Consider the following 22406-nt stretch of genomic DNA (forward strand, 5'->3'; position numbering starts at 1 on the left):
GAGAAAAAAAAATATTTAAAGTTTAACTTAAACCTTCTTAAATTTCCTCGATATTGATGTACATACAATAACTAAATATAAAACTTATGTACATTCAAAAAACTATTACTATATATATTTCTTATTATAAGTAGACAGAAAACTATTGAGTCGTGTGTACTGTGTCGTTGGTCTATGAAAATATGGTCAAGCTGTGTAAACCTTCCTTGAACACGGAAACCCATATCCACTCATAAACAACAAATAAAAAATGATGTAGTCCTGTTTCCGTAATAAGTTATACATATCACACATCAAACAAATTAAAACAATAACTGTAAAAATACTTTTTGTGGATAAAAATAACACGAAGTCTAGGCTTGAAGATCAACTCTAATTCTCACGATACTGTCCTTTCACGAAGCTTTTTCAACTCGTCCATAATCCCCCCCATTGTGTTATCAGAATTCAAAAGCTTGATATTAAAGTTGATCTCCTGATCCGTTGAAGCAATAGTTAAATTGTTATCAATATTAGCCGCGGCATTGTGTTGATTCTCGTTTTGTCTTGGTGCACGGCTGCCCGTTTTCGGTGGTCCGGTCGTATTAACTGCGTTTTCATTACGAAATTTAGAGCCCAGTCGTTTTCTTGCAACAAATGGTTCAGTTATTGCTCTTCTAAACCTGTTAACCTTCACATCACCCCATCCACTAATATTAGAAGCAGTTCGACCACCATCCCCCACAGCCAATTTAATACTTCCAAACGTACTAATCAAACTAGCAGCGTCAGACTTATTAACACCCCGGATAGAAGTTAAAACATTCACCATCCTCGTGCCATAATCTTCCTTTTGAGTGCCCTGAATAAATGTGGGGGCCGCAGATTTTAGGACGCCAAATTGTGATATATAATAACCAGCCTCGACGGAGCTCCAAGCTAGAAAAATTGTGATATCATTGACAACACTTGTCTTGGTAAGCTCTTTGATTGATTCGGCATGGTTTTCGATATCAACAACTACAAGTAACACTCGTAATTTAAAATTTTTGCCTAATTTTGTAATCCGATTGTAAATGTATTCAGGGTGAAGTCCTAATTGTTAAGCATGATCCTCAATCATTAGATCGTACAACTTACTATGGTATTTCAAACTGTATTTTTGTTCATGTAAGCTAAACTGAAACACTCATTAAGACTCTTGCTATACAAACCTTAAGAATAGCACGGCTATTGATGAAGCAATTAAATAATCAGGTATTATATCCCCTAGTTCCCATTGGATGTTCTTTATGTGTTTCACAATTGGGTTATCTTTCTAACGCTACGGTTAGCTGGTATGAGCGGTTTATCTGCTCGTGCGGAGCATCTACTTACTTGTCTAGGACTGACTATTATGGTGGTCGAGCTTGAGCTCGAATCGGCTAACTTTCGAGGTACAGGTTGCAAAATTTTATTAGCTGAAGGTGTGGATCGAGAATTGGTGGATGCCCCCGCATCTGTCAACCGAGCTGAAGAAGGATTTCCCCCAGTTTTCACTTGCCGGCTTTGCTGCGAATTTTCCACCGTCGGCCTGTGTGATTCGCTCTCAAGATTTTGAAGAGCCAGCAAATCGGCCTCGTCTAGAAAAAATTCGTCCATTCACTTTTGTCATAAAAATGATTTAAAGCCGACGTTCATATGTGTACTAATACATGGAAGTCAAATCACGCGAAAAGTTAATTAAGCAACAACAAAATCCAACGCAAACATATTTCATTCTGATGATGGACATAAAAATCAAAAACAGCAAAATAAATTATTATAATACGACATACAAAAGCACGTAATTAAATTAATCACAAACTCCTTACACAGCTAATTAAACCTTTTAAATCAAATCATCTGTCTTAATAGCTAAAGCTCGCTTACGCTCCTCTTCTGTGAGAATCCATTCTATTCCACCCGCATTCAATTCCTGCTCGTCTAATCCAATTGCCATAACTAATTGAGCCACTCGAACAAATTTTTCCCGTAAAAAGTACCACTTTCCTTGAGAAACATGACCAATAACTCCTGCAACATCACGCTCCAATTGAATAGCGCCTAATTCATTAACCTCACCTGACAATGCCCATATTTTATTCTCCAAAATATTAGAAACATGCTCGCATGTTACCGAAAGCAGTCGAGAATAATTTTTTTCGGTTAAAATTTTTCGAATCGGAAACACTAATAAATCCCATCCGTAAGAAAATCGCAAGCGGACAAGGTCGGCTTGTTGCTGGAACTGCAAATCTTCCACGTCATCATTCGATATATTTTGAGGAAGATATGACGCGTCTTTAAATGTTTCGTGCAAAAGTAAGCGAAGACGGGCTTTTATAACCTGCGCAAAAATAACCTGAGTGCCATCAACAAGTAGCTCCTTTACCCGTAATTCAAATGATGTACATAGACCACGAAGTGATAAAGTGACTTGCTCATGCTCATCACCAAATGGGAGAACAGACAACACTTTTTTATCTCCACAAGATGCAATAACGGTGTCAACAATTCTACTGATATATTGAATTGCTACGTCCAAATTATTAAGAAGAATTAAAAAACCATTAACTTTGTCTTCTGGTGGCGGTATGGGTTGATTGCTGCCTGTATTGATACCCGCAGATTTTGGATATGTCTCATCTCTCATTTTCCTTTGGATCATACCCACAAGGTCAGATTCCAAAACGCGCCGAAGATTACCGATAACATTCCTTATCAAATGTGATTGGCCAGTTGATACAGATCGTTCTAATACTGCATTTAGAACATACATGACATCATCAATAGCTGAGGATATAAGAGGATTGGTCGGTGACGGTTCAGGTGGCAAATTGCGAAGAATAGGTGCTTCATCTAGTTGAAACGCTTTCTCAAGAGACCTGCGGAAAAAAAAAGTTGCCATTGATTCAAACGCTGGCGAAACGCGATTATTCATTTTGTTCGCCAACTGGCTTCGCATGAGTATTGGCGGCAGCTTCAAATCAGTTGCGGATGTTATTTTTGAATCGTCTTCCTGATGAATCAAGTTTAAGTCATGCAGCCACCACTTTACAGCCAAAAATTTGCAATATAAACTCCATCTCCCTATTATTAATGAAGACTCGTTCAATAAAGTATCAATTTCCTGGACGCTGATTCCTCCAGCATCTGTATTAACTGCAGGACTCGGTGCTCGTATTCCCATCCCCATTCCAAGTCCAGTTGGCATAAAACTTTGTACCAAAAAGCTGAACGCGTAGCTCTTAATGTCTGATAACCGTCTGCTAATATTTCGGTCATCGAAGTAAGTATCTATTATAATTCCACCTTGAGTATCGGCCTCTAGCTGTATTCGTTCAATTACACGTTGCATCTTCCCTCCTCCATAATATCTCTCCACAATCGGACTATGCTGATCCACAATGGTTGCAATGTTTTCAAATAATCTAGAAATAACCATTCCAAAAAACAAAGGGCCCTCGACTAAACTGCAATCAGAATCTAAAAAAGCCAACTAACATCATTTTAACTCTTACCTTTACTGCTCATTAATTGTCTACTTTGACCTGCAATTATGCTACAAACAAATTTAGCATAAACGTCTAATCCTTCCTTTTCCTTTCCAATTAATGGGAAAAGTTTAAAATATCTAGTTATCTTCTCAGCATCCCTCGCAGCTGCAGCTGATTCAAATTCGCGTAGACACAATGCACCAAAAGATTCTGTTGCTTTTTCTAATTCCACCAAAGGAATTTCAGGATTCTCTTCTGTAGGAACCATAGCTTCAGCAAACTTTCCTTGGACCAGTTTTGATGGTAGTTTGGAAGCGCTGTATATATGATTTGCAACCGATTCCCAATCCCGCACTTGTGTGGCATTATAAATACCAACAATGGAAGATTTTAATTCCTGTGTCTTAATAACATAATCTAAACTCTCTTGAACTCGTGATTGTTCCGTGTCTAACAGTCTGGCCTTCTGTGAGATACGAGACGCAACATCAGAAGCGTTCGAAAGCATTTGTTTCAGCAACCTAGCATTTTGCTGAGGTGTACTTAAAGCAGCACCAAGAATGTCCAGCCTTTGCAACGAATGTGACAGTGGAGGAAGTTGGGATTCACAAATTGAATCAAGCTGAGAATTTAGTTTCTGAGTTTCATGTTGCAAATAACTGGTGGACTGTAATAATTCGTCATATGTTGTACATTGAAAAACGTCCAAAAAAAAGTCGTCCGTCATGGTTTCGACATAAAATAATTAAACACACTTGTGTAATTTAATACGTCGCTGTACGTATGTTCAGAAGCTGTAGGTGCAGAATTGGCAGACAATTCAGGGGCCAATCGCAAAACTTCAAAAGCGTTAACCAGGAAACTCAATCTCAATACGAAAAATGAAATTAATAGTTTTTTTGTTCTTTTTTTAAAAATACCAGTAATACAGAATCACCTCAGCCAACCACTCGGCATTAGAATTCTTTTTTTTATCTTACAAAAGAACACTAAACGCCCCTGCTGTGTATTCGAACCTATTCGAGCATATGTCTACTTCAAACACTCGAAATTTTTTCAAAGTAAAGGTCCTGGGTCCCCATAAGACTTAATAAAAAGCAATATGGTTACCTAGAAGGAAAGGCTCGGTCAGATCTGTGCACACCAATGAGGTGGACCGGCTGACCGGGCCCAAGGTTCAACTACGGGCTTTTTAAATACAATAACTTCAATATGCGCTACTGGACATAATGCAAAGCAAGCACGTAGCGATGTCAAAGGTTGCAAACACAAAATCAATCATGGTGTTATGGTCATGAGTCGGGGTTTCCGGTGAAGAGCACAGAGTAAAGTCATGGTCATGAAACCAAGTGGCATAGCGCAGATGGCTAAAAACGGCCCGGTTAGCGGGGTCCCAGTCGGTCTGGTGCGGGTTAGTTTTTTGCAATGATCCAGTCCAAAGGTGGGCCAGATTGTATCGCCCCTTGTAGCCGCGTAAGTGGCGTCGCAGATTGGTCAGCCGCATTGTTAGGTGGGTTATAAAGATTAACAATCCGGATAGGCCCACAATGTCAGCAGTCGTGAGGTCCGGATCAATGGTGAAGCGGGCAAGGTGGCGGGAGGTCGTTCGTAGCGATTGCGGTCAGTGATGCTCATGTCATGAATAGCGATCCAGTTGGGGTCAGGCAGTGAGTTGAGTCGCGTGTGTTGATGCTCGGTTCCTGGAGCAACAGAAGATCAGCGGCAGTACGATTGGGCATTAGGGCGGTCAATGAAACTTTTCTCCGACAGTTTTGCTGTAGAACATTAATTTTTATTAGCGGTTGTGGAAGGCCTCGTCCATATGGTCAGCATTGACCTGGTCCTCAGCCTGGGCATTCGTGTTTCTGTGCAGGGTTGGTCTCATTATTGATGGGGCACCCGTTGAGCGGCGTGGGCGTTTCTCCGTGAATTGGAGCATCCAGGGTCTCGCGTACATGATACGGATACTTTTAGTGTATACAGCATTATAGTCCTGGATCGAGCGGAAGGTCACCAAGACACTGTTACCGGTGGGCGTTGTAGCGATATCGCAATGTTGATCTTGTTGTACATCGATGATATTCACATCTGATTGCAGAGTGGCCGTCTTATTCTTGCAGTCAATATCATGCTGATTCAGCTTACGCTGAAGAACGGTCGATTTGGCAGCCATGAAGTTGCGGTTCTGGGTCGCGATGCTTTGAGTCTCGGCCTTGGTTTCCTTTGAAGTAGTTTCCACGATAGCAGGACACTGGGTGAAACAATTAGTGTTGACAGTAGCAGTTTTAATAGTCAGCAGGGTGAGCAGTAGCGAGTCAATATTGGCAGTGAGAGTGGTAGTCGGTCTAATTCATCCAGCTGTAACTTAATGAATACCAGCGCCGATCCTTTGTTTCATAGTAGATTTCAAGACAGAAAAGGCGGTCTTTAACGCGGCGAGTTCTGTTTCCATGGCACTGCGAGCATCAGGTTCAGCATTAAGTGCAGCTTGTAAGTTGATTCGTCAAAGTGGCCACCGCCATTCCAGTGAGTGGCCTTGGAAACAGGGCGGCCAATCGGGCAATTGCCACGGAGAGATGATGACAAGAAGTTATTTTATATTAGGGAAGGGATCGGGAACAAAAGTAGCAGTTTCCTGCGCTTTGTAATTTAAGCCAACAAGCAGATGCAAGACCTTTGACAATCGAAGGAGCAAAGGTGATGTTGGCGCCTTCTTCACCCGCGCCAACCCCTACGGCAGTGCAAGAGGATTGGTAGCACAAAATTCGTCTTCCATTACTCAAGAAATCAAAGAAAATAGTAAAGTCAATACAGTCGTAGAAGCGGTGCTCCTGGGTGCCAAAATGTATGTCTTCTCGTAGTCATCACAGTCACGGTTAAAAGTACTGGACAATCTGTTGAGATACAAGTTGCAATGAAAAGCTGGCTTGGTTGCTTTTCATTTGAAACCTTGTCCACTATTGTTTTATGTACCGAATCGTGGTCCTCTCAAGAAAATTTAAAAACTTGATGGTCCAACGGTCAAGTTCATAATTAGCGACCTCGAAGTCTCGAACTAGAGCTACCAACTTTCCATTTTTCAATCCATTAATATAGCGCCGTTATTTATAGTGACTCCTTGCCTGAAAAATTAAAGAAAGAAGTGTATCTATAGCGCCGAAAAAATAGCCGTGGTCATCAATCAAATAAGTCATATGGTCCCCATAAACATAAATATATATACAAAATTTATAAAAAAAAGTATGTACAAAGCCTCACGTGCTGCGCAAAAAAACAAAAACAAAAAACAAAAAATATCAGACTTAACCTTCAAATGGTATCTGGACACCAGTCTGGTCAACTGTTGAACCAAACACGCCGGCCTCGGCAATCCTCCACCCGTTTGATTCCGATACAGACTCATCAGGTACACCTAGAAGAGCTGTATTGCGTTGGTGAGCAGTAGCGACAAGATACTTACTGGCAGCATCTTTAACATCAGATATGCCCACATTAAGTAACTGTTGCCTGCGGACTTGCCTGGCGTCATCATCTATTCCTTGCAAAAAATATATCATTCCTTCTGACTGAACACTAGTAGGAGCATCAATACCCTGGAAAATGCTCAATTTAGATTCCACCAAATCTCGATCAGTTATATTATGTTGCACTGCCCATTCACCAACTCCATCGATGGTGGCAAACGTGTTACGTGGATTGGGATCCCGGTAAGAATAAAAACTAAAAATTCCGGAAGTCGCATTATAACTGGCGCCACCACCATAAGCACCGCCCTTTTCACGTATCTCAGAGTGCAAATACTTATTAGTCAACAGATTAGCTAAAACTTGAAGAGCCGCGCCATCTTTATGGTCATATGCGACACCTCTTGAACACACGCCGGCATAGTTAACCTGGAATGGCAAGTTATAAAATGTCTTATCCGCGACTTTTGAAGTAAACGCTGTTAATTCTGCACCATTCTTTGCCCCCAATGTGCGCTCCAAAACGGGGTTGGGCAAACCGTTAATGAAGTTTGAAATGGCAATCTCATTTGACTGAACCACCTCTGTCCCACAAGTGACAGCCAGTTTCAAGACTGATCTGGTGAACGCGTAAGAAGCAATTTCAGCTAGTTTCTGAGAAATCAAGGGCAATGAAGCATCATCATAAGCATCTAACTGGGCAATAAACTTCACCTGTTCCATTCCTGACAAAGTTTCACTTAAATGTGCAGATGCGGTTACTGATGAAGAAGCAACACCAAGAGCGTAGATATGACCGCTTTCAGCAATCACATTGGCAGCACCGCTCGACATTCCTCGAATTAACGTCCTTAGTTTCTCATAGTTGTGAAAGTTTGTCTGCAACAGAAGAACTGACAACAACCGAAGAAGTTCTGAAACATCCTTATTCAAACTAAATCCGCTCATCGTAAGACCAAGATTCCAGCTCTCAATATCACTGGGTAAAGAGTTGACTTGTATGCCAGCCGAAATGCCACCGGTACTTTTCTTTATTTGATCTTCTAATGACGCCATGGATTCCGTTTCAGTGCCAAGATTAGTAAGTGCCTCAGCAAACAGAGGAAGATACGGATGAAGATTTTGAGGAAGATCTTGCAGCGATATTAATCCACGAACATATGTAAGTCCGTTTGTAGGAGTGATTCGCCATTGAACAGGAACATCCGATTGTAAATTGTGTTCCAATTCAGTTCTGTCTGTCTCTAATGGAATATCCTTATCTCTGAGTGTTGGCAAACTCGATAAATCTTCCTTCTCTTCTTGCTTTTGAAGAAGCTCCAGTCCAGTTTCATATACATTCTTTTTATCCGCCTCAGTCAAACTGTTGATTTTGGCATTTAAACGTGCTTCCTCATCCGCAAGTAAGTTCTGACCGTAGTCTTCAGAAGGAATCATTGTAAATGCAAACGTAGGTTTACCCAAAAAGTACTTCTCTAAAATTGATTCAAGAAACCTCGGTTTCTTTAAGTCTTCGCGAAATCTTGAGATGAGTGAATCCCATTCTAGTATATCCAAAGGAGCAACTTGGTTGAACCACCCAGGAACAATGCCGTACAGCAAGTTAAGGCCAAAGTTAGCCACCTTGTTCTTTCTATATAACTCGGCTTGATGAAGAAAAGCTTCAACCCGACTAATTTCAAAGCCTTCATTATATGCCTGTCGAATCTTATCGTGAATTGTATCATGAACAACCGACACGTTCGATTCGCTAACTCCTTGCAAGCCTACTGAAAATATATTAACAGGAGAACCACTGCTTAATCCGGAATTAGATGAGTATTCGGTGCCAAGATCTGATTCAATAAGAGCCTGGTATAACAGTGACGAATGGCCGTCTGTTAATAGGGAAGTAAGAATGCGAAGGCAAAGTCCGAGATAGCTATCATTGGTAGGGCCCAAATACCAGGTAAGTGAAGTTTTGTATTGTCGATTTGGGTCTGTCAATAGATCTACAGGACCTTTCAGAACGACTTCTTTTGATTCTTTTAATTCAATTGGATACTTCACGTCTTTGTTATTATGGATTGGAGCAAATGCAGAAAATCTTTCATTCAGATGCTTTAAGTGTTCTTCCAAAGAAAAATTACCGTATGTAAATACCTTAGCATTTGAGGGATGGTAATTCACTGCATGAAAGTTACGCAGTTGCTCGTAAGTCAAATCAGTAATTTTGGCCGGGTCGCCACCAGAATTATTAAGACTCGGATATATGCTTTCTTGAAATTTAATGTAATAAAGATACGATGAATCTGACATTTGACCTTTCATCTCATTGTAAACGACGCCCTTAAATGTCAAATGAGTTGACGGATCTACAAAAAGTTAAAACGCGCTCATTCATCCAGATTTTACACTGCTCAATATACCTTTTGGATCCTCATGCTCCAGTCGCCATCCTTCTTGAGTGAAATCGGTTTTTCTTAATAGTGGATGTAACGTAGCATCAAGATAAACGTCTCTTAAATTAGAATAATCTATCTGATTGGTTGTAGCAAAAGGATAGAACGTATAGTCGCTGGCTGTCATCGCATTCATAAAATTCGCCAATGATCTGTTAAGCATTTTAAAAAAAGGATCTCGAACTTGATATTTCTCCGAGCCACATAGTGTAGTATGCTACCATCTTTAAGTTAGTTTAATAATTTTCATGGTTCAAAGTTGATTCAGTCTTACCTCGAGAATATGTGGAACACCACTAGCATCGGGTGGATTAGTCTTAAATGCAATCGAAAAGACATTGTTCTTATCATCCTTCGCTATGTGAAGATGCTCGGCATTTGTTTTATCATGCTGCAAATGTACTGCCAACATCTCAAACTCTGGTATTTTCTTGATGTCTTTCACTGTATAACCGTGAAGCTTAGTACCCGGAGCATATTGGCCTTCTTCGGCTAACGTCGCAAACGGTCTTCCAATTGTATTCAAACGACGCAGCTTCAAAGGCACGCTCAAGTGGCGTGCACGAAGAAGAGAAGACATTCGTTAAATTTAAATTGGCTATTGATTCTATAATTTTCACTGTTCTTCGGGTCGTCGTCCATGATGACAATTTGTTTGAAAGATTAGTAGTTAGCGAAAGCCGTGAATGTCCCAATGTTGTCATCGAAAATTTCACTGACCTTTAACACGTCCGCAATGGAAACTCCAAGAGACGATAGTAAAATGAATACGGGGGAATGCACATATTGGTTTTGGTGATTAATATACATTATTGTTTAGTATATCTTTTTAGATAATGATCATTCCACGACTTGAGAGATTGTCACTCGGCCGTGGATATTTTGACCGGGGCAATCAACAGCAACCCCCCAATGCGGTCGAGCATCTGTTTGCTTTTAATCAAGGAAAAAGGAACGACCGATTATACTACAGAGCACAGACAGAAGTTTATGCAATAGGAGGATTTCGTCAAGTGCCCAAGTTTTCCAAAGATGACAATGAGAGGCTAAAGTTGCAGGCAAAGGCTAACATGTACGGCCTGGTGATTCATACCGGTGCTCGGATAGCTTATTTCATAATGTTTTGGCCGTTACGAAGAATAAGATTAAATTTGAGCGTGTACCGGCTTCCCTCAGATGCATCTTACGTTGAATTTGCCACATTTTTTTTCAAAAAAGCGAGTTGGAGTGATCTCTATGCAGGCTTCATAACGTCATATGTTTCACAGGCGATCGTTCTCGTCGGCGAAGCAGCAGGCGTTATTTTATCAGAAGTGCTGCCATTTATATGGCCTAGTAGGTTATCCCGGCGAAGATTGGCAGCTTTAGATTTTTTGTAAGAGGATAATATGATTGTTTAATGTATAGCTACTAACCAGGCCATTTAGGATATATTTTAGCTCAACTGTGCTCGTGAGTCCTTTTGTTGAACTGGAAATCAAACAGTTACTCGGGCTAGCTTCTCCAAATCAGATTTTTCCTGCAGCGGCAGCATTTTCTCGTATTTTGAACTTTTCAAGTCCTGACTCCTACCGTCTACTGTCTGACGTCATTATGTTTTACGGTGCAGAGAAATTATTTTCATTTATCACGCCCATCATTCTTAATTATATCAAGATTGAGCATCCGCGAGGAAATAACGCATTTATTCAGGCAGTTCCGAAATTAGTACAGTGGTTTCTTTATACTGTGATTAACAGCGCGTTAATAGAGCCATTCGAAATATCACTCTTTAGGACCGTTGCGCGGGCCGTTGGTGCAAAGGGTATTTATGGAGACAGTTTACTTGATGGGTTGTGGATGCGAGCTAAGGCATTTGTGGGTAGTGCATCGTTCGCATGGGTGTTTGTCGAAGTAAACTACTGGCTGTCGGTTACTATGGATGGGATTTGGTTTAAAGGCATGTATAGTTAAATATTGATTTATGCAACTTTTATGAAATTATATTGTATATTAGTCGTAACATAAAATAAAGGTCATTAATATAATAAAAGTTCTATCCATATGTACAAAAGAAATCAAAAAACCAGTATATACCCCAAATAAATAAAAATCTATCACATTAAAAAACAAGGAATGAAAAAAAATCTATAGCTTGGCATGTTCTGCAACCATGTGAGCATGATGAACGGGCTTGCCAAGAAGTCCCCGTCTGACTCTTCGTCGGTCATCATGAGGAATTTTCAAATGTGATTCAAGTATCTCACGTTTCTTTACCGGAGTTTCAGACGAAAGGGTGAAGCCACATTGACCGGGGAACGCTCTGCTGGTGAGAGGATTAGGAATCCATCCCTGCTCAGCTCCGTTAATAAAATTCCAAGCTCCGGGGCCGGTGTGTGACCAGAAAAAGTATCCAGTAGCGTTGCCTTCAAAGACATCAAGTTGAGCTTCCACGTACGCTCTGACGAGATTGGTTAGATTGCTGTTCCATGAGCTAGAATCATCAGTCGTGCATTGACAACCGTCTTGATCACAGGAAGTACCAGAGGATGAAGTGCCGTCGGCATAAATGCAGATCTCAGCAGCAGCGGACCATTCACCGGCATAAGTAGGAAGTACATCATTTGAAGATTGAAGTGAATTTTGGAAGCTGCATGCCTTATCAATGTGACCCGTGCCATCTAAGGCATTGTCTTCATCTGTAAAGACCTGGTAAATATGACTGTCAAGACCAATTTGACCGTAGTCTGCAGAAACTGCAGATGGAATATCAGACCAGTATTCAAGGTCAACAAAGGAGTCGTGAATAATAATTTGAAGATCTTGATTATCAGTCAACGCGTTACGTGCGGAATTGTAGGCATCGATGTAGTATTGCCTGGTGATATTGACATCATTTGGTGACCACGAAATTGGTTCATTAAGTAATTCAAGAGCAATAACAACATCAGAATAGTTTGAGCCTGAGTATTTCTCCGCAAGCTGAGTGATAACGTCGATAGTAAGTGGAATGTTGTTTGAGTCTGTTTGCCAGAAAGCACCATCAGCATGGCCAGAATTATCATAACCATTCTGTGAGCCTGGCGCACCGTGAAGATCAACCCAAACTTTAACTCCGGCATTTCTTGCCCAGCCAATTGCTTGGTCCAGGTAATCCTGAGCGCCGTATACATATGGCTCGTCTGAGTTATTGATAACCGACCAGTAGCCAAGAGGAATTCGAAGGGTATTAACGCCGTAAGATGCAAGCTGTTGTACGGTCGACTCCGTAAACCAGGTAGACCAGTGGTCCTGAAAGGCATCTGAAGCGGCATCGCCAAGTTCGTCGGCTACGCCCCACTCATCCGAGGCACTGCTGACTCTATTCCATATATCACCACCAAGCCATTGTTCGAGAATAAGCCATCCACCAACATTGACACCCCGAATGGGGTCGGCGGCTGTTATCCGCAGAAGCATGCAAATAAGCGATGCGAATAATAATAAGGACTTCATGATTGTGTTTCTGGTAACTAAAGAGTGTGTGGATTAAGTTTCTGAAAGATTGTTGGAATGAGAAGCCCAACGCAGGACTTCAGGACCCTTTTTATATGCCGATCCAAAGCACATCATTAACCTTGGCGGCGATAAAAAAATTGAGAAACAAAAGAAAACAATGAATTCTTCGCCTGACCTGCAGGGGTTGTTTTCTCCGATGATAAAAGGGACGAACAAGCCAGGTACCACCAGCCACGTTTTCTCAAATAGGGTTAGCGCTTTTAGCCGCCTCCTTAACAAGCGTGGTGCCAGCCACATCGCGCAAATGGCGAGAAAAGAAGGCTGGCTGATAGTTGATAGTTTAATTATCCAAGCGAAGAAGCGTGCGCACATTACAACAGTGGTCATCAGGCAATAAATGAGGTTACGTTATGTAGCTGGCTGTTGGCTTTTTTATTCCTTTTGTGCAGCAATTTGAACACTAAAAAATAAAATTACAAATGTACTGAGTCAATTGTTTTTCCAAAATTTTACAGTCAGCAAATAAGACACGACAGAATTAACAGTAGAAGTGTGCCTGGAATACGACATGCGCCACGCTTAATCAAATATTTCACAAGGGGTTACCGAGCATATGGTATTGCCCTTTCGGCAGGTAGCCGCTTGTTTTCTTTGCGTATGGGCGTATGCCGGCCACCCGAAACGCAAGTTTATTACGTACAATATACTTTTTGCATGGACAGACTGTCATCACCATTAATTAAAATCTTTTAAATTTGCTGTTTCCATGGCACAAATATTTGGAACAATTGTTCTGGGTAGGTTAAGAAGCCACAGATGATTAAAAACTGTTCCTTGCAGTGGCGCTAATGCACGATGCAGGAACGCACATGTAACGTGCATTGATCCACACTTTAGTGGTATATTCCCCAGTAAAACAAGTACCCCTTCTCAACCGTTACTTGAAAGTGCTTCAATAAGGCTTTTTGCGTGGCGACCCATGGCTAAGTTACAAGCCATATTCAGACTTCAGCATGTCCGAAATTAATTGAAGAAATGTATTATCGGTAAGTATATACCTCACGAAACAGGTACTTTCATCCCACACACCGTTGTCGTTCGTCATATGAATACATTTCAGTTTGATTATATTAGCATTGGCCAATCTTGGCAATATTAATTAAACTCTAATGACTACAACGTTAAGGCTTACGCAATCCATCAGGGTTTTCCACGATTAAAGAAAAACTTGCAGCTTCAAGAAAGAGTATAGGTAACTATATTCTAAGTTAAAACAAACTCCAAATAAGGTAATTTTTTAGTTTTAGAACGTACCAATTTTTGCCGTATATTGGTTGTGCTGTTTGAGTACCTTTCAAAAATTAGGCTTAGCTGTCGTTTATTTTAACTTCAATTTACGCCGCCATATTAAACTGTATTATTTTAATTAAACTCATTTAGCATGGCAAATTACAAACGATATTTAAGTTTTCTGTTCCGATGAACAATTTCCTTTTTTTTAAAAAAAGAATAATTTAAAATTAAAATATTTTGCTTAATATCGATTATTTATACGAAAAAAAGATTAACTGAACATGTACTGCAATTACTGTAACTACAGAGGCAACAATCAGTGGCAAATTGTATATATAATCGCCTCTTTTCAATAATGTCTTTTCTAAAATAAATTAACAACAAAATTTATTGTAATTTTTCTATCTACCTGAAACTACATAGTGTATAATTGTAGAAGGCGAAATCAATGGTCTAAAATTGTTATTGTGCAGAGACTGCGGCATTTTTATAATTTTTAAAGCCAAAATATCAACTTCAATTTGTCCGAATCCGCTGTTTCTAATGATAAATACAATATAATTATTATTATAAATGAGAACATTAGGACGAATAATATATAGACGAATGTTTTCGAAGCAACAATACACCAGACCCTTACATTTATTATTACTTTATCACGTGATTATCACGTGCGTGTCGCACTTAGTAGTCACAATAACCATGCAAGGCTTGTGGTGCGTGCAGTGGTGGGTAGGGAACCTTAAAAAAAAAACGTGAAAAAAACGAGAAGCACTCAACAATCTTTCAAAAGGTCAAAAATTTCTGTAATAGCTCTCTCCAAATTATTTGAAGAGATTTATTCAGATTTTTTTTGACTGGAATTAGTTTGAGGGTTTGAAATACTCAGAAAAGAAAACAAAACAAAACAAAAAAAAAAAGATGAGTAATAGATTTCAGTCAAAGGGCCGTAGTGAAGGTCAGAGACAACAGCATAAACAATTTGGAAGCAACAAGTCAAGCAATACATCCGTAACGAAGAAGAAATTTGAACCGAGGGCAAAAATAAATCAGATTGTATTTGAACCGACACCAGTATGGCATGAAAATGGGATTCTTTCAGATTTTCCTGAAATTAGCGATAAGTCATTGGCAGATTTAAACGATGACCAAAAGACTCAACTGTTAAAGATAGCAGTGGATTTGCTGGAAAAAGATACGGAGAGCTATATTGCTGTTGCTAGCACTTCTTCATCACAGAAGCAGTTCTTTTCAGAAATTCTGAATGCAGGAACGTTATCGGACAAAGTGTCAGCCCTGACTTTGTTGGTTCAAGAGTCACCTTTACATGCAATGAAATCACTTAATGGTCTTTTAGCACTTGCCAAAAAGAAAAATCGAACTGCCGCGTTGCAATCAACTGAGGCGCTTAAAGATTTATTCGCCAACGGAAACGTTCTTCCAGATCGCAAACTGGTTTGGTTCACGAACCAGGATTCAAGGAAGCTTACCGTTGCCAAGCAATCACTTGAAGATCCTTCCAAACTGGATAACAAGTTAAACAAATTAATTAAGCAGTGGTTAATTGTTTGGGCGTATGAAGATTGGTTGAAGCAGTTTTATTTTTCATTTGTTCAGTTATTAGAGACGCTAAGTCATGATCCGATCGTACACGTTCGGGCAAGTATTTTATCAGATATAATGGATTTGATGCGGGCAAAACCAGAACAAGAAGTGAATCTGCTTAAGCTGGGTGCTAACAAACTTGGTGATCCTGATAGAAGGACTGCTTCCAAGGCGTCGCACTTGATTTTGACGTTAGAGCAGGCACATCCTGCCATGAAACGGGTCATTGTAAACGCTGTCTCGGAACTCATTTTTAGACCAGGTGCTGATTATCATGCAAGGTACTATTCGACGATCACCCTCAATCAAACAATTGTCACAGTGAAAGACAAGGACCTTGCAAATTCATTGATTGAAATCTATTTTTCATTGTTTGAGAGACTTATGGCGGAGTCAAAGAAATTGAAGGATACAGGAATTGTGGAAAAGAAAGTTAAGAAAGGTCGATGGAAAAACAAGGATAAGCCAAATCAAGCCGCAGTGCCTAAAGGTGGAAAGCCAAAGCTGTCACCAGAGGCTCAAGAAGAGGCTAATATGAGACTCATATCATCAATCTTGACAGGTCTTAACAGAGCTTTTCCTTATTCTTCATTGGATAATGCCGTGTTTAAGGCACATCTTTCCGTTCTTTATCATGTTGCAAGGTCCGGTAATTTTAACACTCGTGTTCAAGCATTGATGTTGCTTTTCCAGATTTCGTCAGCTTCTCAAGTTCAGTCTGATAGATTTTATGCGACTTTGTATGAAAGTTTATTGGATCCAAGGGTTATTACGTCTTCCAAGCAGGCTCTTTATTTAAATTTGGTGTTTAAAGCATTAAAAAGTGACTTAAACGTTGACAGAGTGAAAGCGTTTACTAAAAGATTAGTGCAAGTTGCGACAGAGACTGTTAATGTTGGTTTTGCTGCCGGTGTTATCTATCTTCTCAGTGAGGTATGTGTGCATTACATTTGAGTGTTCTTTTTTTTTTTTGGTTCTAATAACGAATTAGGTTGAGACCGCGTCGCCCTTTATTAGGAGTCTTATTACGGATTCACCCGATAATGGTGATGACGATGAAGAGCATTTTCAAGATGTTGACTCTGATGGGGAGATGAAGCCAGTTGAGGAGTCACAAAAGAAGAGTGCTAGTGTAGATTATGACGGCAAAAATCACGATCCATTGAAGGCAAATGCGTCTGCTAGTTGCCTTTGGGAGCTTGGACCTCTAACGCGTCATTATCACCCAACTGTTACTCATTTCGCCACTCATTTTTTGAACCACACTGCTGCCGGGTCGCGACCAGACCTTGCCCTTCATTCGTTGACTCATTTCTTGGACCGGTTTGTGTACAAATCACCAAAGACCAAGGTTCAGGGTAAGAGTGGTGGTGCAGGAAGTATCATGCAACCAATGTCGAACAGTAGCGCGTATGCTACAAAGAACGTGCTTCTGCTGTCTACAAAGGCGTCTAGAAAGTCGGTTCCGTCTACGAACAGCATTGACTGGGCGAGAACAGTCTCTCTTGCCAAGGATGCGAACGAAGCACCGGATGAGAAGTTTTTCGCAAAGTACTTTATCAGCAAAGGTGCAGCACCGAAGGGTGTTAAGAAAGAAGACGAGAATCATGATTTGGACGAAGAAGAGTTGGATTCAGATGCGGAGGAAGACGAAATTTGGCAGGCGATGGTTAGAAGTCGAGGTGACGTTGAAGGTGGTGAGGATGTCGATGAAGGTGATGACATTAGTGATACAGAGTTGGCAGATGGATTGGAAGAAGAGGATGAAAGCGAAGTATCAGATGCTGAAGCGGTTATTGAAGGCGATGATTCTGAAGATGACTTGGATATTGGCGATGATGATTCCGAACTTGATCCTGAAGAGTTTGCTAAGGCGTTTGCGGCGGCAAATAGTGATGAAGAGGATGATGAAGATGAGGAGGACGAAGAAGGTGAAGAAGAAGATGATGATGCTGAACTGGATAAGATATTTGAAGCCGAGAATTTAAAGAACAAAAACGTCCAAACTAAGGGAAAACGCAAGAGCGGCGAGAAGGACAGCGATGAAAAATCTAGTGAAAAGACCAAACGGAGACGCAAGATTAAGGATCTTCCCGTCTTCGCGTCAGCCGATGACTACAAAGATTTACTGTCGGATGATGAATAGATTTGTTGAGCCTTGTATTAATAAAATTTGTGTGTGTGTTTTTTTTTTTTTTAAATCATGTGTATATATATGTGGATGGATAAAAGTTGAACTATTAATTTATTTTTAATTGTTGATGTATTTTATATATCGTACGTTTTATCTATTTGCACTTCTATGATGTAGTTTCAGTGATCTCGGTATCGACAATTTTAGGTAGCGCCTTGGCCCACTTTGGTTCGACGACCAAGATTTCAGCCTCCACACATTTGACAGCGTCCTGGCTAGTCTCCGACGCTAAAGTCTCGATATGACCCTTAACCCAAACTTTCCGTCCATCCTGCTTTGTGACGTTAGCCCTGAGAATGTAAAAATTGTCAGCGAATGCTGGGGCGCGGTAGTTCAGGTTGAGGTTGGCCGTGACGCCGACTTTTGATGGCAGGGCAGGGAATGCGCAACGACAAAGGCCCTCGTCAAGTAGACTAATAACAAAATCGTGTTAGCTACATCTATGTATATTTTTTTTTTTGCACTGTCAGAAAAAAAAAAATTGCGTACGTTGCTAGCAGGCCACCGTGAACAATGCCAGGGTGCCCGCAGAGTTCCTTGCCGAGATGAAATATGCCAACCAATTCGTGAGAAACTGGATCGCTAAAGATTAGAGGTGGAACCGTAAGTCTTCCCGGGCCGGCCAGCACTCCGGCGGTTAGGTTTTGAGATTTTAGATGCTCAGGAGCTTCAGCGTGCGGCCGTGATTCGTGAAACCGAGGATCCGCTCGTAATTGTTTTACCAGTTGCAAGTCAGCAATCAAGCCATCAATTTGTTCATCAAATACGGTTCCTGCTGGAGCAGCGGTTGTCTCAGAAGAAGGCATGACGTACAAAAACCCAACGTATCCGACAGTAAGTGAAATGACTGGTGTGAGGACGTATGAGAAAATGAACTTGCTGAAACGTCGAAACGAGTGAGATTGCGGTTGCGGATGAGGATGCGATATGGTCGTGTAAGTGCGACGATTAAATGTGCGAGGTGACGATTGAAACCCAATCCTTTTCAAGGTTAAGATTACACCGCGGCGAGACATTGGCTTGCGAGTGATCAATGTATTTATACCCCGACCTTCAGTGGCAAAAGAATCTGGGGGAGAGCAAGTGCAGCCTCGGTAGCCACCGGTGTAGAGTTTGGGCTACGTAAGGCTCAGTAACGGCAAGCTTGTTTACTACCTTTGTCGACCGAGGACTAATTTACCAGTTAATTTTCTATTTTCTTTATTTCATTTTGTTTATCATAACTAATTTTGATTGTTTTTTGGGGGGACTTTATGGAACTGGTTTTGCACTCATGGGTCTTCACTGTGGCGAGAACGTCAACTCTTGAAAGGGCCAACCCCATTTATCTAGCGTAGGGGCTTTCCGCGGCTTGCTGATTCTGGTTAGCTTGCCATTGTTCGTCCACGACGCCGAAACCAACAAATGTTGCCCTCCATTTCAACCCAACAAGGTGGAACAGGCCATTGCATGGTGCTGCGTTGACTTGGATAGAACGCCGTACTGGGACATGTCATGATTGGAGCGATATGACAGAGATAAACGTCACGGGGTATGTACATTATTATGTTTTTCTAACGGTAGATTTCTAATAGAACACGTGATTTGGAGATACATTAAAAGCGGACAAATTGTATAGCTTATATGTAATTGTATAAAGTAATGAAGGGTTCGGTGAGTAGTATGTGGTTCGTCGTTCGAAAACACATATCTATGCCTCTGTGCCCGCGCCATGTGTCTTACTAACATATGTGTGGTGACTATTTTTATTTCAATTTTCAAGTTCCATGTTTATTATATTTCACAATTTAAACTCATTGAGAAACAAGTCATGTTTGGGACTACCATGTTCTATATATACAGCAGTTACGTAGTCGTTTACTCTACAAACCCTTTCCCGCAATAATTGCTAATATGGGTTACCCTACTGCCAACCTAGAAGATCACGTGTCGAAACATTTTCCATGGGCATGTAATAGCTATACAACTTACGTATATGCAATTGAAACCATTTCAAAGCAAACTGCAATAATATCATGGCGTATTTTATTTTTGTTTTCAGTTCCTAGAAATACTATATTTAAAGACAGACAATGCGAATACATAACGCAACAGTGGGCTGCGACCCGTACCCTGAAATCATCACGCGGTTTAACCAGTTGTCAACCATCGATTTTTCAAGATTAAACTCATTTCCAAACCAAACAAAAAAAAAATGCAGCGTGAGATTCATTCAGTACCTTCTGCTTCGTCTGTAGTTATTGAGGGCACGGAAGCCGGCGAATCGGCAGAGTCTAGTTCGAGTGCGACAATCGGCACGTTACGCCTTAGAGGCGGGTCGGGCACTAGCCGACGCGTGACTTGGGATGAAGAGGTTGTTGACAATGAAGAAATGAATAAAAAAAAATCGAAAAGTAAGTTTGCATAAAGTTTGGAAATCATTTTTGTAATGTTTCGTCCTAACATTTATCTTTTTGTATTAAAGTCTGTTGTATTTTCCACAAGAACCGGGAATTTGGCGAGTCTTCTTCCGACGAGTCCGACTCTTCGTCAGAAAGTGACTCGGACGGTGATAAGGACAAGCATGATCATCAGAACCATAATCATCCGGATTGCAAGCATTTGCACAGGCACGGTAGTCGCAAGAAAAAACCGGGACCTAACGCATACGAGCGCCAGCCTCGGTATAATAATAAACGGCAATCATGAATGTTTTTGGTGTGATTTTTGTGGTTTTTTTATATTCGTTTTATTTTCACATCTAATTAATTTTGCGTGTTGCAAAAAGTATTTTTTTTTATTTGTTTTGGCGTTTTAAATGGTTTTGATTTTATGTGTTGCATCAATTTTTTTTTGCACAAACAAACGAGGGCATTTGTTGGATGAATTCATTAATATACAGTACGTATTCATACGGTTCCAACTGTAACCAAAAGGTCTATTTTACGCATTCCAGACCATAACCGTTCACTGCGTTCATCGCTTCGCCTTGTTGGCGCGTGGCTTCACCTCTTCTTCTCTTGTAGCATGTAGCTTCACAACGTTAAGGTAATCGGCCCTGTTGAATTGATGACCTTTACTCCAGTCGTAACTTAGAGCATATGCAAAGATAGTACCGTTACGATTAAATGCCGTGCAAGGAATGGTTGCTCCCTGAGAGTTGTATCCTTTTAGTCTGTGCTTCGAATCCTTATCCCTGTTCGCGTTTGTTAGTAGTCCATAAAAAAATTCTTCTACTCTAGTAAATGCGCGCGTACCAAAAATTCAACGAGCCATCTGATCCGGCAGTCGAGAAAGTGCCATATTGAGGATGAAATGAAATCGCATTAAGCGAGTAAACGTTGGCCTCGGATCGGGTTCCCGGAGTAGGATTATCTCGATGGCATTTAAACGAAAACCCTAGCTTCCTAGAAGATACGCACAATAAATTAGTAAATTTGCCAATCGTCAATCGGACACAAAGATTTTAAGTCCATACTGTTGATCTCTATCCTCTACATATTGAATCGCACATCGTCCTTCGACACTACCAACAGCGAATCCGTTGCCGCTAGGATAGCAGCTAACAACCCTGGTTTGTAATTTCAACTGGCTCTGAATCGTCTTGAATATTGTTCCTGGGTTTGATAAGTCAAAAATGCAAATATGCCTCTCTGCGGTTCCGACTACCAGTAATTGCTGTTGGCAATCCATCGTATACACTCGCTCGGGCAATTGAACCGTCGAAACCGGATTCGGTGTCCGCAAATCCCAGTATTTTAGTGTTTTGTCCCACGATCCGGTAGCAACAATTTGACCTCCGGTATTCCCTGCATCAACAAATCGTACTGATTTAATAGCCGCGTCGTGTGCTGCGATTTGTTGTGACTGTCCCGACTGAACATCAAACAGCCTTGCAGCTTTGTCGGTTCCACCAGAAACCACCTTTGTACCATCCTATGCAATTTAAAAACATGTATTAGCTTAACCGTAGCAATTAAATATGCTCAACCAATATTGGGTCCTTACTTTTGACCAGTGCACGCTAAGTACAGGTCCCTGGTGCTCATATAACGCCTTGCCCTGTGAATCTCCGTTCGGAGCCAATTCATAAATTCGAACTTTCTTATCCCATGATGAAACGGCAAGAAATTCGGCTTGCGGTGAAAATGCAAGATCTGAAACTGAATCTTCAGGAGGAGAATTTAAATCACGATCACCACTTAACTCTGCAGCCGAGCCAGTCAGGGACGATGCTTGTGACGACAGCCCGGACGACGATCCAAACACTGACATAATATTGGCGTCTTGTTCAACAATGAGCTATTTTTTTAAATAAAAAACAAGCCCTTTAGTATCCGTGAAATTCGGTGACAAACTTTTTTTTCCTGAATTAAACACCAGAAAACGCAGTTTGAGCTGATAATATGAAATTTGATTGAAGGATTGCTTGAAGTTGTCCTTGCGCGTATAAATT

General features: G+C 40.8%; 9 protein-coding genes across 9 annotated transcripts; 3 read left to right on the forward strand and 6 right to left on the reverse strand.

The window, feature by feature from the left end:
• Positions 1-32: 32 nt before the first annotated feature.
• V1514DRAFT_303542 (restriction endonuclease type II-like protein) lies at positions 33-1717 on the reverse strand. The gene is made up of 4 exons (XM_066925604.1): positions 1357-1717; positions 1194-1297; positions 1120-1133; positions 33-1074 (listed from the first exon to the last, which is right to left on the reverse strand). The coding sequence occupies exons 1-4, from the start codon at positions 1618-1620 to the stop codon at positions 380-382; spliced, it is 1077 nt and encodes a 358-aa protein (XP_066784779.1). The 5' UTR covers positions 1621-1717; the 3' UTR covers positions 33-379.
• Positions 1718-1737: 20 nt separating this feature from the next.
• V1514DRAFT_290447 (COG4 transport protein-domain-containing protein) lies at positions 1738-4298 on the reverse strand. Its single transcript, XM_066925301.1, has 2 exons — positions 3522-4298; positions 1738-3468 (listed from the first exon to the last, which is right to left on the reverse strand). The coding sequence occupies exons 1-2, from the start codon at positions 4222-4224 to the stop codon at positions 1850-1852; spliced, it is 2322 nt and encodes a 773-aa protein (XP_066784780.1). The 5' UTR covers positions 4225-4298; the 3' UTR covers positions 1738-1849.
• Positions 4299-6799: 2501 nt separating this feature from the next.
• On the reverse strand, positions 6800-9982 carry V1514DRAFT_277351 (peptidase M16C associated-domain-containing protein; the record flags this gene model as incomplete). The annotated part of the gene is made up of 3 exons (XM_066924954.1): positions 6800-9315; positions 9370-9619; positions 9677-9982. The coding sequence occupies 3 exons, from the start codon at positions 9980-9982 to the stop codon at positions 6800-6802; spliced, it is 3072 nt and encodes a 1023-aa protein (XP_066784781.1).
• A 158-nt stretch (positions 9983-10140) lies between these two features.
• V1514DRAFT_220945 (uncharacterized protein) lies at positions 10141-11442 on the forward strand. Its single transcript, XM_066924716.1, has 2 exons — positions 10141-10777; positions 10830-11442. The coding sequence occupies exons 1-2, from the start codon at positions 10239-10241 to the stop codon at positions 11353-11355; spliced, it is 1065 nt and encodes a 354-aa protein (XP_066784782.1). The 5' UTR covers positions 10141-10238; the 3' UTR covers positions 11356-11442.
• Positions 11372-13072, reverse strand: V1514DRAFT_326791 (glycoside hydrolase superfamily). The gene has a single exon (XM_066926860.1). It carries the CDS (start codon positions 12874-12876, stop codon positions 11530-11532), a length of 1347 nt encoding a protein of 448 aa, XP_066784783.1. The 5' UTR covers positions 12877-13072; the 3' UTR covers positions 11372-11529.
• Positions 13073-14917: 1845 nt separating this feature from the next.
• On the forward strand, positions 14918-18058 carry V1514DRAFT_350813 (CBF/Mak21 family-domain-containing protein). The gene is made up of 2 exons (XM_066929423.1): positions 14918-16710; positions 16769-18058. Exons 1-2 carry the CDS (start codon positions 15094-15096, stop codon positions 17921-17923), a joined length of 2772 nt encoding a protein of 923 aa, XP_066784784.1. The 5' UTR covers positions 14918-15093; the 3' UTR covers positions 17924-18058.
• A 19-nt stretch (positions 18059-18077) lies between these two features.
• Positions 18078-18777, reverse strand: V1514DRAFT_277247 (HotDog domain-containing protein; the record flags this gene model as incomplete). Its single annotated transcript, XM_066924951.1, has 2 exons — positions 18078-18384; positions 18461-18777. The coding sequence occupies 2 exons, from the start codon at positions 18775-18777 to the stop codon at positions 18078-18080; spliced, it is 624 nt and encodes a 207-aa protein (XP_066784785.1).
• A 1160-nt stretch (positions 18778-19937) lies between these two features.
• V1514DRAFT_326799 (phosphatase inhibitor-domain-containing protein) lies at positions 19938-20872 on the forward strand. Its single transcript, XM_066926861.1, has 2 exons — positions 19938-20364; positions 20436-20872. The coding sequence occupies exons 1-2, from the start codon at positions 20166-20168 to the stop codon at positions 20657-20659; spliced, it is 423 nt and encodes a 140-aa protein (XP_066784786.1). The 5' UTR covers positions 19938-20165; the 3' UTR covers positions 20660-20872.
• V1514DRAFT_303559 (WD40-repeat-containing domain protein) lies at positions 20786-22391 on the reverse strand. Its single transcript, XM_066925605.1, has 4 exons — positions 21959-22391; positions 21429-21886; positions 21208-21357; positions 20786-21146 (listed from the first exon to the last, which is right to left on the reverse strand). The coding sequence occupies exons 1-4, from the start codon at positions 22223-22225 to the stop codon at positions 20927-20929; spliced, it is 1095 nt and encodes a 364-aa protein (XP_066784787.1). The 5' UTR covers positions 22226-22391; the 3' UTR covers positions 20786-20926.
• Positions 22392-22406: the final 15 nt, after the last annotated feature.

Source organism: Lipomyces japonicus, assembly GCF_038497905.1.
Source record: "Lipomyces japonicus strain CBS 7319 unplaced genomic scaffold V1514scaffold_8, whole genome shotgun sequence".
Taxonomy (NCBI): domain Eukaryota; kingdom Fungi; phylum Ascomycota; class Lipomycetes; order Lipomycetales; family Lipomycetaceae; genus Lipomyces; species Lipomyces japonicus.